This window comes from Globicephala melas, chromosome 16, assembly GCF_963455315.2.
Source record: "Globicephala melas chromosome 16, mGloMel1.2, whole genome shotgun sequence".
Taxonomy (NCBI): domain Eukaryota; kingdom Metazoa; phylum Chordata; class Mammalia; order Artiodactyla; family Delphinidae; genus Globicephala; species Globicephala melas.
The window spans coordinates 31,885,456-31,899,293 of NC_083329.1; the positions used below are offsets into that span (position 1 = coordinate 31,885,456).

The 13,838-nt window shown below is 45.3% G+C and overlaps 1 protein-coding gene across 50 annotated transcripts in view; it reads left to right on the plus strand.

Moving 5' to 3' along the window:
• The window catches only part of SORBS1 (sorbin and SH3 domain containing 1), a 240,550-nt gene extending 228,434 nt beyond the window's left edge, over positions 1–12,116 (plus strand). For 23 of the 50 annotated variants that reach the window (XM_060286519.1, XM_060286536.1, XM_060286534.1 and 20 more), the window contains 4 exons: positions 2,068–2,127; positions 2,715–2,905; positions 5,754–5,866; positions 8,793–12,116. In XM_060286519.1, the coding sequence (XP_060142502.1) occupies positions 2,068–2,127; positions 2,715–2,905; positions 5,754–5,866; positions 8,793–8,860 (432 nt within the window). In that variant the 3' untranslated portion in view covers positions 8,861–12,116. The remainder of the gene's footprint in view (positions 1–2,067; positions 2,128–2,714; positions 2,906–5,753; positions 5,867–8,792) is intronic. The other 27 variants (XM_060286543.1, XM_060286554.1, XM_060286558.1 and 24 more) reach the window with 2 other exon arrangements.
• The last annotated feature ends 1,722 nt before the right edge of the window (positions 12,117–13,838 follow it).

Genomic DNA, 13,838 nt, shown 5'->3' on the forward strand with positions numbered 1-13,838 from the left:
TTATGAGAACTTTTATTTTTCACGAGGTGAGCCAGACCCACCAGTCTTGGCACACTGTAGACAAAGAATCTCAGTGTTGGGTAACTGAGGTGCTCTTCAGCCTTGCTCCCCAAAAGTTGGTCTGTGGACCAGCAGCATGGGCACCACCAAATGGAAATGAACAGGCTTAGGATGCATCCCAGACGTGTCAGATGAGAATTTGCATTTTAACAGGATCCCAGGTGAATCTGACATACAGTAGAGTTTGAGCAGCAGGGCTCTACAATGTCCCATCTAGCAAAAGTCAACACTGCCTCAGCTGGGACAGCTGCTGGGACTGACCACTCACTTCCTCTCGAGGCAGTCCCTTCTGTTGGACAGCTCTCATGTTTAGAAAGTTTTACCTTCTATCAAGTCAAAATCTGCCTGTAGGTATCACCCACTCAGTGCTGCCACATAGAAGCCCATATAGTAGATGCTTGGGAGTGTCATTATTTTCCTTTGTTATGCAGAAGCCTTGATCCAGAGGCTGGATGGGCAGTGAGTGGGGCCACACAAGGTCAGTTCCCAGTCACCTGGCAAAGGCCCGCGGGTCCTGAGACGTCTTCTAAAGAGCAGAACCCTTGCAGTTCTGTCTCTTCTCCCCGAGTCCAAGGGCGCTGGTTTAAGAGGTTGCAGTTTGGAGAACTTGAAAACGTTTTCCAAAAGGATGAGAGTATAGAAGTGATGGCTGGGATGAAAGCTGGTCCTGCAGGCCATGCTAATGGATGAGAATTTACAGCGGAGACGAACAGGAAGGGATGGTGTGGTGGGGCAGTGTTACCTCTTGTTAGCTGTGTGACATTGGGGAACGCACTAAACCCCTCTGAGCATCCGCTTCCTGGGCTTTAAAAGAAAATGGGATGATAAACCCTGTCCTGCCTGTCTCCAGGGTTTCTGTGGGACTCATTGAAAATAATGTCAGTGAGCACACTTAATAATGAGGGAAATGGTCCAAGGATGAAAGAGAAGGTCCAACGGGACAGTAGGTGAATCCAGGAGGCAGGTCTACCACTAACTTGCTGGGTGACCTCAGGGGAGGCCCTCACCCTCTCTGGGCCTTCCTGTGAAACAAGTGGGTCACACACTAAAGATCTGAGTGCTCTTCTAGAAGGCCCTGGAGTTGCTGTGACTCATCACTATTATTGCACGTTACCTGGAGGGTTTCTCCAAGGATGGCTCTTCAAATATTCATTTAGGGAGACTTCTTAGAGCTTGGATTTGAATCCTCTCTGGGATAGATAATTCCAGACATTCTTCCAGTGAAGGCCTGGCCTGTGCTATAGGATCCTTACTTAAAAGACAGGTCCGCTTGGCCACGATTGCACCTTATTTCCACGTCAGCATGTGGGGCCTAAGCTGGTGAGTGAAGAGTGATAGTTTCATTTCTACCAGTGTGTCAGGACACACCATCCTGTTTCTGGAAGCAAGCTCTGCCCCATGAGATATCAGAACTCATCGATCGCATACTTAGCTGGAGAGTATCATGTGCAGGTTCTTCCTGGGGAACAGTCTCACTTGATACGTCACATATTACCAAGGAGTTTTTCAAAAGTGTTGTTCTTTTATACACACGGGAAAATGGCATACCTGATACTTTCACGAGCCTGCTCTGCCAGAGGAGGTTCCCAGTCAGAATAAGTGGAACTGGCTTTTGGTACAGCAGCCCTTCCATAGATGCTTGCCAGCTGAGAGCAAGGGGACCAACCTGTGTGGTTACAGAGGGACATAACTGTTCCTTAAGGTAGCCCTTCTGTGTCTCTTCCCTGCCAATCTGGGGTCCCTGTGTTGTTCATTCTCACCTCACTGCAGCCATGTTCCCAACTGCTCATTTCATTGCCTGGAACCTTGCTTCTAACTCTGTACATTGCATTTTCTCCTCTGCACCCACCGTGTTGTCTTGGAAACTCGGTGGCCATAGGCCACGAGTATCCGGTGTCATTGAATGTGATGGTGTGGTATGTGTATTTGCTCACACTTTTATTTTGAATCCTTTCCAATGTGACATCTGCTAAAATGTCTCCCTTATAATTTGCTTGGTGATCACAGCCTTCTCATCATTCATTGAGAGCAGGACCTGATCTCACAGAATCTGAAAAGAGCTATGTGGTAAGATGCCTGTTGAATAAGACTGTAGCTTTTCTAAAGAGAATTCTTACTGATTTGTAGAGTCTAGACTGGAGTAATGCCTGGTTAACTCACAGAGCCATTATTTACAAGAATTATATGGCTATTGTAGTAGAGAGAGATGTCAGGCCACCCTCTCCCCTCAAAAAAAAAAAAGCAGAGGAATTTAGAGACCATATTTCTACTCTGCCTACATGTGGGATTCAATTAATATATTAGTGCATGATTGGGGATACATACTTGCATTTCTATCCTGTAATTATTCCGTTTGTAACAGTTACTCACTAATTACAGGCTTTTATGCTGCTGCCTTTTTTTTTTTTTTTAAATATTCATACTAAATCCCAAATTCTTCTGTATCTTACCTGTTTTTTCCATGCTTACACCTGGATTCCTCCTGCACTCCACTACTGGAATATCTATTTTTTTAACCTGGATCTTCAACTCTGTTGTTTCCCTGGACTTATGTGCTTCGTCTGGAATGTTACATCTCTTCCTCTCTTTCTTTTTTTTTTGTCCCCATGTTGACTGTTTTATGGGGGTTTCTGGATATCTCGGGGCCACCACAGGAAGCAGTTTGCAATGAGATCATAAACATTGCCGAAAAATCTGTTCATTACTGCAGCACTGTTTCTCATCCCCTTGACTTTCATCACAAGGTATCCCCTTCTGACAATAAATCATCTCTAATCATTTCTCAGCAACCTCAAGCCCAGCAGCGAAGAGTCACCCCAGACAGGAGTCAAACCTCCCAGGATTTGTAAGTACACTTGGCGAACCTCAGTTCTCGAGTTCTCAGTAGACCGTTGGGCTTAGGAAGTGGGTCACTGACTGTGGGAAGGGCAGCCATTTGGGGGGATGAACCAGTCACTCCAAGCTTCTCTGAGGGTTTCTAGTTAAGGCTGTTTCCCATCAGCCAACGTGAGAATAGGTGGCAGGTAAATAAAGGAGGTCATGGACTCTTGGGGGAGAGAGGTAAAGAATTTACTGCCATATAGGGCAACTGGGAGCTGCGCTGACTGGTTTCATTCCTAGTGCTGTGATAGTGTAGACGAAGGAGTGTTAATTCCGACTGGAGAGGAATGAATAGGGTTGATCCATTCATTTAAAAAAAAAAAGTATTGGATATCTATGTTCTAAGCACAAAGGAGTAAACTCCATTCACAGAGGAAGGGGGTTCTGGAATAAGCTTTGAAAGACAAATTGGATTTGAGAGCTAGAGCAGGGAGGTAAAAGGTCTTCTCAGCTGAGAAAACCAAATGTGCAAAGGCCCGGAGTAGGTAGTGTGTTTGGAGAACATCGAAAAACCCCTGTGGCCACGGTGTGCAGTTCACGGAGGGAATGGAGACAAAGCTCAAGGAGCAGGTTAGGACCAGACTGTAGAATGCAACTGAAATAAATTTGGATTTTAGTCTGCATTCACTCAGGAGCCACTGAAGGGTTTTTAAATCAGGACCACACTTGGGAGTTCCCTGGTGAGTCCAGTGGTTAGGACTCAGCGCTTTCACTGCTGTGGCCCCCGGCTTCAATCCCTGGTCGGGAAACTAAGATCCTGCAAGCCACGCAGCGTGGCCAGAAAAAAAAAAAAAAGAGGAACACATGAATTGGATCTCGTTTTAACAGAGTGGAGAGTGGATTTCAGAGACGAAGGACAAAGATAGTGGTTTGGAGATATGAATACAGCAAAAAAGTGGTGAGGGCCTGAGCTAGGAAAGAGTGGGCCTCTGGTGCATGGAAGAATATAAGATTCCCCGAGGAGATTGGGAGAAAGGGAGAAGAGAACTGAGGATAGATCCTTGGGGAACCAACTTTTAAGGCAACAGAGTAGCAGCCAGCAAAGGAGACAGCAGGAGACACAGGCGAGGGTCTAGGAGCACTCACTTGTGTACCACAGAGCAAGCAGTGTGTGGCCAGTGGTGCCCCTGCTTCAGAGAGGCGAGGAGGGTAGGAAATGAGAAATGTCCTCCAGGTGGCACCTGGAGAAATCGTTGGTGACCTCTGCAATGACAGCGCTGCTGCAGGCAGACCCTGTGTTACAGAGGGCTGATGAGTCTGTGCGATGGTGAGTGGGCGGAGCGGGCGACAGGGAGGCTGTAGGTTCGGGGAGTAGCAGAGACGGGGGAGTTGTTCTTAGGATGCAGAGGCTTAAGCACATCTATACTTGAGAAGGAGTTAACAGAATCGAAAGATGTAAGAGAGAAGACGTTAAGTCGAGGAAATAGCCCAGGGAAGGGAGTTTAGCCTGGCCAGGAACAGGGACCCTTCCTTACACATGGCAGTAGGGGAGGAAAATTAAAGCTCTGCTCAGAGGCGGGGGAAGGACTCTATGGAACCGTGTCCAAACAGTATGAAGCCCCTCCAAAATTAGAGCCAGTCGGGGACCCAAGCAGCAAGGTTGCAGGACTGCTTCCAGCCGGTCTCCGCTGTCTGGGGTGAGACAGTGAGGCAGATAACAGGAGTAATCTCCCAGAGCTGAGACTGGCAAAGCAGCCGCAGTGGCAGTAAAGGGCCTAAGGCATGGAGTCCAGGTTGGGTAAGAGACAGCAGGCAAATACAGAAACATCAAAATGTATTCATTTACCAACTGGAAATCCATCTGCAACTCTTAATTCCTCATTAGAGACCTTCCTTCTGGCGGGCTCCATCTACCAGAGTTTCACTACATTTGAATAAATATGTAAAATTAAATTGCCCCTTTGGTTTTAGCAGAGAGCAGAACCTCTTGTTTCTAGTCTCTCTTGCCCACATGCTGGAATTCACTGACATCCACTGAAAATGGTAGATGATGGGCTGGTTTGCAAAGTTTTACCTGCTACTGTTGTGTTTCAAAGTAGCAAGTAAACAGAACTGTGAACTGGTGCATAGTAGGTGCTTCTTAAATATCTATCGAAAGAGTAAATGAAAGCAAGCGTTTATTTGCTGCCAAAACAGGTATCAGATTTCACAAGTAGTCCAGCTATTTCCAGAGCCTGTTGTCAGAACAGACCAAACTGCCTTAAGGCCAACTAACAAGCAAATAAAAATCTTAACCCCAAACATCACTGGGCTAGAAATGCTTTCAAGAGTTTCAGAAAAGTGGCATCCACATTTAAAAGCAATTAATGAGATGTGTGTTGGCACGTAAAGAAACTCAAGGTACTTTTGCTAAACAGTGAGGCAATTGAGATGTACTTTTAAAAATTATATATATACATGACAGTTGCCTCATGTTCTCCAATGTATGTGACCAGAATATAATGTCTGTCTCTGGACCTAAGTAACTTCTGATTATCCTTGATAATCGACATGTATTACCCTATGTTAAGAAAAGGACTCAATTAACTTTAAAGGGGGAGCATCTAGACAAAAAAGCTTGGCTGTGGTAACCAAATGAAACTGAATAAAAGGACTGATCAGGACTTGCTTCTCAGAAGTTCCCCATCCCTGTGAATCTTAATTTGCTTATCACATGGATCTCCCCAAATTATTAGAGAAATAGCCAATAAAATACTTTTATCCCCACTGATGAGTAGGAAACACTACCCAAATGTTGATTCAGCTGAAATGGGTTTTTAAAACTCATTATTTAATTCCATCAGTGTTTGAGTCGATGTTTATTTCTCTCACAGATTTAGCTACCAAGCATTGTATAGCTATATACCACAGAATGATGATGAATTGGAACTCCGAGATGGAGATATTGTTGATGTCATGGAAAAGTGTGACGATGGATGGTTTGTTGGTAAGTGACATCATACTTTTCTTACCAGTTGTGTATTGAAGGAAGAACTAGGCGTGATGAGTCACGAAGAGAGCACTATTCTCTACACACAGAGAAGGGCCTTCTCAGTTCCTATACCACCATTAGGAACGATGAGCCACCCAGTTCATGTTTGCTCTCAGGGCAGTGTGGATGATGCTAACATTGAACCTGACAACCAAAAATGCCAACACCTACTGCATGGAAGGGCAGGTGCCAGCTTCATCCATTGAGTTCTGTTTGTATTTCTTTTTTTTTTTTTGTCTGTGCCATGTAGCTTGCAGGATCTGAGTTCCCTGACCAGGGATGGAACCAAGGTCCCAGCAGTGAAAGCGCTGAGTCCTAACCACTGGACCGCCAGGGAATTCCCTCTGTATTTCTATTGCGCATCTGTCCGTCCTACATTCGGAAATTTTAATTTTTAGAACGCCTGTGGAACACCACAAGAACACTTGAGCCTAGATTTCTGCCATGAAGCTCAAGCATATGTGTAGACATTCCAAAGACCTCATTTACTCCAGGCTTCTAATAACTTTCCTCAAAGCAACCTGCTTAATGAAAGGAGTCACTTTCATAGGATGGGGGAGAGAAAGATCAGAATTTGAGATTCTGTAACAAAACAGATGCTTGATATACTTTCTTACTGAAGTTCTCTCAACAAACAGCCTGTAAGACAAGAATTATCCTCTTTCCACAGATTCAACAACTGAGGCCCAAAGAGGTTAAGTAACTAGCCCCAAGGTCACCACCCAGGGAGCAAATGGCAGGGCCAGTATATGAACTTTAGGCTCGTCTCTCCCTGAGCCTCTGTTCTTTCTGCTCAGGCACAAATATAATGCTGGGAACCACTGACACTCTACCCCTTAAACAACTGGCTTTACCTTTATCTTCTTTCCAAAGACCACCTCTTTCCTATCTCCCTAGAAAAGCTTTGCTAAATCGAAATAATGTCAGGACTGGGGCCGTGAGAACAAGGCCTCAGCACAAATGGGAAGACAGAAAGATCTGCCTTGGCCTCACCAGCCTCCTAGAAAACTACCCCATCCTCCTCCCAGGGCCCGCAGAAGTTTTGTGGTCCTCACCACGTTGAGGTTCTATTCAGAAGGAAACCAGGTCTGAAAGTCAGCAACATTCTAGTGCAGTGCAAGTCCAATAGAAACATAATGCAAGGAATTCCCTGGCAGTCCAGTGGTTAGGACTCTGTGCTTTCACTGCTGAGGGCCCGGGTTCAATCCCTGGTCAGGAACTAAAATCCTGCAAGCCTCACAGCACAGCCAAAAAAAAAAAACCATAATGGGGCTTCCCTGGTGGCGCAGTGGTTGAGAGTCCGCCTGCCGATGCAGGGGACACGGGTTCGTGCCCCCGTCTGGGAAGATCCCACATGCCACGGAGCGGCTGGGCCCGTAAGCTGTGGCCGCTGGGCCTGCGCGTCCGGAGCCTGTGCTCCGCAACGGGAGAGGCCACAACAGTGAGAGGCCCGCGTACCGCCAAAAAAAAACAAAAACAAAAAAACCATAATTCAAGCTATGTATGAAATTTAAAATTTTCTGAAAGCCACATTGAAAAAAGTACAAAGAAACCAGTGAAATTCATTTTAATATATTAAGCCCAGTGCATTTAAAATATTATCATTTGAACACGTCATCAGTATGAAAAATTGCCAGGGAGGTATTTTACATTCTTCTTTTTGTACATAAGTTTTTGTACATAAGTTTTTGAAATCCAATATGTATTTTACAGTCACAGCATCGCTCGGTTCAGACCAGCCCTGTTTCAAGGGCTCAAGAGCCACATGTGGCTGTCCTATTAGAGTGCAGGCTAGCAGGGATTTGTTAAACTCTTCCAGGAGTATTTACATTTTTATGAGAACTTGGGATGGGGTGAGGGGCATCCGCCAGGCAGCTAAATAAAGGAAATATTTTAGATTCCTTAATTCCTCAAACACTTAGAAAAGTGGCCTTGTGTTCAGACTATGAAGAAAATAACCCAGGAGAGCTCATTTTTCTCATCCGTCAGGAAAGGTGCTCACCACCCATATGAGCACATCTCTGGGCTTTACCATCTCAGTTCTCTGCAGCCTCCTTGACCATCCCCCTGGGGTTTCAGCTAGCTGTTTTAGATGGCCTTAGCTTTGACACATTCTTCTAGCCTAGAAGTTTTACTTTGAGCAACAACTCCAACCCACTGATAGTGGCTGCTTGAAGTGTGTTCAGCAGGATTCTGAAGCCCTATCCAAGCCAGTCGGGGAAAGGATGCAATGATCACATTGTGATGTTTGCTAATGAGAGGGTAATAATGACGCAACATCTATCTGCCACTCCACCCTTATCTCCCAGCTTTAGAGAGAGAATCCCAAGGGAAGGAACTATTGCTAGATTAGGGATCCAGCAATGCTGGATGTGGAGCAGCCCAGGAAGGGCTTGTTCCCTGGTAGCTCAATGTTCCTGGCTCAGAGGGAACCCTGACAAGGTTGGTAGTGAAGACAGGGAGTCAATCTGGGGCCTAGGCCCCAGGAGGGAGATTTCCTTTTGCTGCGCAATCATAGCCAGTGGACTTTAGAAATCCTACAGTTTAGAAATTCTAAATCCCCAGTACCTTGTTGTGTTGGTAACTGTTCATTCTTCCATAAAGGAGAAGTACTGGAAAGAGCAATGGGCTGGGAGTCAGAGACCGGGGTTCAAAGTCTGTCTCTCTGAGCTTGGGTTTCTGTGAAAAAAAATGGGAGTGTTAGAAATGCCCGCCTTGCTTATCACCCAGCATTATTCTGCAGCCTCAATGAGATAAGATAGGGGAAAGTGATTTGGAAACCAAATGCCCTTCTACAAGCTGCAGGATTGTTACCAAGGACTCTCTCTGAACTCAAATGGGTGAGTCTTCTCATTGTGTGTATTTTTTTTTTTTTTTATAGGTACTTCAAGAAGGACAAGGCAGTTTGGTACTTTCCCAGGCAACTATGTAAAGCCTTTGTATCTATAAGAAGACTGAAAACCACAGAGATGATTTTTATTGGAGGATGAAGCATAATTCATGAATTTGTCTCTTTATTTAAACATTGAGTCAGCAGGAAAACTAATGCAGTGGATAAAGAAGAAAAGAGAGGACAGAGAAGTGTTGCATTTAAAACCTGAACCTGTCTAAGCTTACTGCGTGTATCAGGGCTGAACCACGCAGAAAAGGAATGAGGCAAGTTGGTATTTACTTAGCTGCTTCTGGGAGCCACTCCAGCCCTGCCCCACCCCCGCCCCACCTTGAGTAATCTGACCTGCAGCCTGGTCCAGGAGCAGTCAGGCCAGAAATGCTTCTTGCTGCTTCAGGCTTGACCGGCTTTGGCTCAAAAGGGTCATTTAGCCTGCAGGAGCCCTCAGAGCAACAGGCAGATCCCCAGCCATCCTCCAAGGCTCCACACAGACTCCCCCAGTCGCCCCGGAGCCTGCCAGTCCCCTAGTGCTGTGAGAGACCAGTCAGGGCTGCCAAGGCGATCCCTAAACAGTAGTGGAGACCCCAAACTACCCAAGGCCCAGTCCCTCACTGGAGGCAGGTGGGGAAATGGAGGTCAAAGTAGGCGCCCAGTGCATTCAGCCTGCGTGCAGCTTTGCCACTGACGCCCCCTGTGTTCAGCCACAGCAGCACACAAGGTTTGCCGCAGGCAGATAGTTAAATTTGTATTTCCAGGTGATTAACTCAAGAAGCGCTGTAGCCTGAGGGCCCTTGCAGTGGCTCCTTCCCCATATCACTGGCTCTTATGAACGGTCACCTTCAGGGCAGCACAGTTTCATTTAGCAGAATGCCATTGCTGCTCTTTCTTTTCTGGGTTGTTTTAGGCCAGGACAGTTTGGGGTTGACAGGCCTATTCTCACAGAGAACCAAGGATGGTGTTCAGTGACTCAGGTAACGTACACCAGTGTACACTGGACGCCAGGGGCCAGTGATGAGCAAGCCACGCTCCAAGCCTTAGAAGAGGTTCACCGTGTCTCCATTTTCATTGGCCATAGGAGTCCAAGGACTACCCCAAACGTAGGAACCCAAGGTTATGAATCCTGACTCACCCCGTGAGGCTTCTCTTTAGAGCAGAAGGTGCAGATACAGTGGCCCTAAGAGTGAGGCCGTGATTCTGCCACTCCCAGGAGGCCAGTCTTTTGTGGGGGATGGAGGCTGCTGGGATGCCTGGGGTGTTCCGTCACAACTTTATCCAATTCAAGGATGCTTACTGGCCACTCTGTTAGACACCTTGGAGAGATAAAGATAGAAATGACTCATTCCCTGCCTGCTGGGAACTCAGAGGTGGTTGGAGAGACAGACACACAAAAATACTGAATCAAGAGAGACTGTGATAAGTGCTAAGAAGGGTGTGAGAGAGGAAGAGATGAATTTTCCCTGAAGGGACCCTAGAAAGCATTGTCATATTTCTGTCTCCATTAGCTCACCTTGAACAACTAGGATGCTGGAAGAACCTTTGTCTGAAGGTGGTTTATGGCTGGAAATACTTGGAACTGTTTCCAGGGTCTTCAAACTCTCATCCTGCCCACAAATACACATCCAAGGTCACAAATAGGAGTAGCAGTTCCAGGTTGATAGGGTGTGTACAGGAACCCTGACTCTTTGCATATAGCTCAGAATTGGCCTAGGACCCATGTCCCAGAGTCTTTATAAGCACAGAGTTTGTCTTCAGTGCCTCAGCTTCTCCCTCCACTACGCATCTTAGGACCCCCACCAGCTGCCCACCCCCGTCAGAGAGCCACAGTAAGCCTCAGAGAGCCTCAGACAGCCTCAGAGAGCCTGTCCTTCAAAGCATGCTCTCAGGAAAGCAACTGCCACTGACTCCTTCACAGTAAAGTATAAATGACTGATAAGAGGAAGGTGTTATTTCTTCACAGAAACACTGGTTTTTCACTAGCAGAGCCTTAATCCCAAGGGGGAAAGGCTGTGGAACTAATGGTGGAGGTGGGGCTGGGGCTATAGGTGAGGGCGGATGAGCTTCCTGGGTAGAAAGGGACTTACTGATATTCCCTAAGAAAGCCTCAGTGCTTTGGAAGGTCCACCTCACCATCCAAGGGCACTCTGTTTCTGTCTCTCCTCCCCGCTCCGAATACAGTTCAAGTGCATATCCACATGCATTTCACACAGCAGCACCACCCATTTTGGAATGTATATTGGCTAATGTGTTTCCTGGTCTTTCTTAGATGCAAACCATTCATAACGCGATCTTATCTGTTTTTTGAGGGGTGCTTATTGATTAAGTAGGTAAGTTTGAACGCCTCTTTAAATACAGCTAGAAAATAAACCAATTTGTAAAGCCACATTTGCATATGATGCCAGCCTCACGACTTTGTATATCTCCAGAATCCCAGGTATGCCTCACCAATTTGCCCATCTTTAATAAACTCATCTGTTAAAATTTGCATCAAACTTCAGCTTCCTACATATGACACAACAAGGAACAAAGGGTTCCAACTGCCCCTTTGTCTTCAGACATTTAGTAATACAAAATACCTATTTTTATGCTGAGATATTTATACAGGTTTATTAATTGCAAGTGCAACTAACTGGCGGCATGCCCTGCAACACATTTTGAATAGATTAGCCATGCTTCTGGGTAAAGGCAAGCCCCACACTACTTAACTTCTGCAGTCTTTCTGGGATCAGTAAGAGAAAAAAAAATCACATGCTTAAGAAGTGGGACTGTAAATATGTATATTTAACTTTGTATAGTCCATGTACCTACTTTGTATAGAAAAATCATTTTAAAAATTTGAACCGAAGGGGGAGTAAAATAAGGAAGTCATGAAGTTTTTTTGCATATTTAAATGAAGGAATTCCAAAATAACTTACCTGCCGATTTTTAGCACAAAAATAGCCCTTGTAAAGTGTTATAATTTTAAATAATCATTCTTTCTGGGAGAGAAGGTAACTGTTATCTCAATTATAGTGGTTTTTCTTATTTTGTTTTTGATTTTTTTTTTTGCAGTCCTGTTTATCTGCAGTAGTATTAAGGCCTATTGCTAGAATAGGTTACTACAAAAAATATATTCTGAAAGAAAAATAACTGACATTATATATAACCAATTAAAGTATTGCCATTTAAATTATACACCAAGAGCATGTACTATGCAGACACAGATTTTTCTGTTCATCTATTTTTCTTTATGCAGTGGATCGATCTGACAAATAGATGTTGAATTACTACATTGGCTGTACATGTTATTTAATAAACTTTATTCAGAATTGCGTGGCATATGTTTGTTCTTACCATTCATTGTTTCCTACCCTTTCAAGTTTCTCAAATGAGACTTATATTCACCTCTTCAATGGTGCACACTCTCCTTTTCCATTCTCACTTACATCTGGCTTCCCCCTCACTCCTTGAGGGTACCACTTACTCTATTCTCAACAGGCTAACTCCGTGACACTCTGAATTGATTAATGTTGACCATTTCACCATTTTTTCTAAAATGTTTGTATTTGTTCTGATTACAAGAATAATGCACATGTCTTTAAAAGCAAAAGTGACCATTATAAAATATGTATAATGGGTCTCGATTTACTCCACAAGACATGGGTACAGAAAATGAGACAGCACTTAGTTTTCTAAACAAGTTAAATCTGGCTACGAGTCCATAGTGGGTGAAAATGCAGTCTGTCCTTGTGTTCACTCCCAAACCAAGTGTGTCAAGGCTGTGGCACTAGGCATCCAGCCTCCCCTGGCATCTCCATTTGGGGTGGGGCCTGCTACAGCAGCCTGGGTCTGTCCCATAGTAGAAAACCCCAAAACTCCCACCCTGCCTCTTCTGATGCTGTCCTTCGCCCTTCAACTCAAAGCACCCATTCGCACTGCTACCCCTTTGGGGTGACTCGGTGGAATCTCCTTTGCTTAAGCCTTCAACAGTCCTGGGAAAAGGGTCATCTTCCAGGGGTCTGACAGCCTTGATGCTGGGCCCTGAGTCACCAGTACTACTTCTTCCTTCCATCCCGTCCAACAAATCCATCAGCTCTACCTTCAAAATACCTTTAGAACCCAACCACTTCTATCACCACAGTCCAAGCCGTTTTCTCACCTGGGTCATTGCAGTCACTTTCCAACTGGTCTCCCTGCTTCCACCCTTGCCCCCTCTACCTCAGTCTGAACAGAGCAACCAGAGTGATCCCTTTGGCAGCTACTCCTCTCCCTCGGAGTGGTGCAATGGCCTCGAGTCCAAAGGACACTGCCCTGCCTCCTCCCTCACCTCTGCCTTTCTCATTGTTCCTTGCCGCCACACAGTCCTTCCGGCCTCACACTCACCAAGCACGTTCAGCTTTAGGGTCTTACTATGCTGTCCCCTAGGCCTGAAAGACCCTGCCCCCAGAGCTGCATGGCGTCCTTCCTTCCTTTAGGTCTTCCTGTTGCCCTCTCAGGGAGGCTTTCTCTGACCACTTTATATGTAATAGGATCCTACGGTCTCCAACCCCAGCATTCTATCCCATGCTCTTTTTCTCCGTGCTTCTCCAAACACTCATCACCATCTGATATTTGTTTTCACAATCAACTGTATAAAGTCCACGAGGGTAAGGATTCTGTCTTGCTATTACATGCCCAACACTTAGAAGAGTGCCCAACTAGTTGGCACTCAGCCAACTAGTTTGAGCAAACAAATGGTTTGAGCAAACAAATGAGTAGATGAATGAATTAAATTAAGCAATGAACCTCTCCAGACCAGAGATCTAGAACTCAGAAAACTGACACTAATTGTGAAAGCAGTGAACCATCATCATGTCACTTTCTTACAGCAGCAAAAATAACAGAAATTAATCTCTTTAAATATTCTGGGCTTTTACAAACATAGAAAGTTCTAAACAAAAAAAAAAAGTGAAAGGTCTCTGTAATTAAAGTCACCTCCCCACAGAGATCACCTAACTATCCAACGTATGATCCTCCAAGCTTTTCGCTTTGCACATACAAAACACATCTCTAAACAAATGC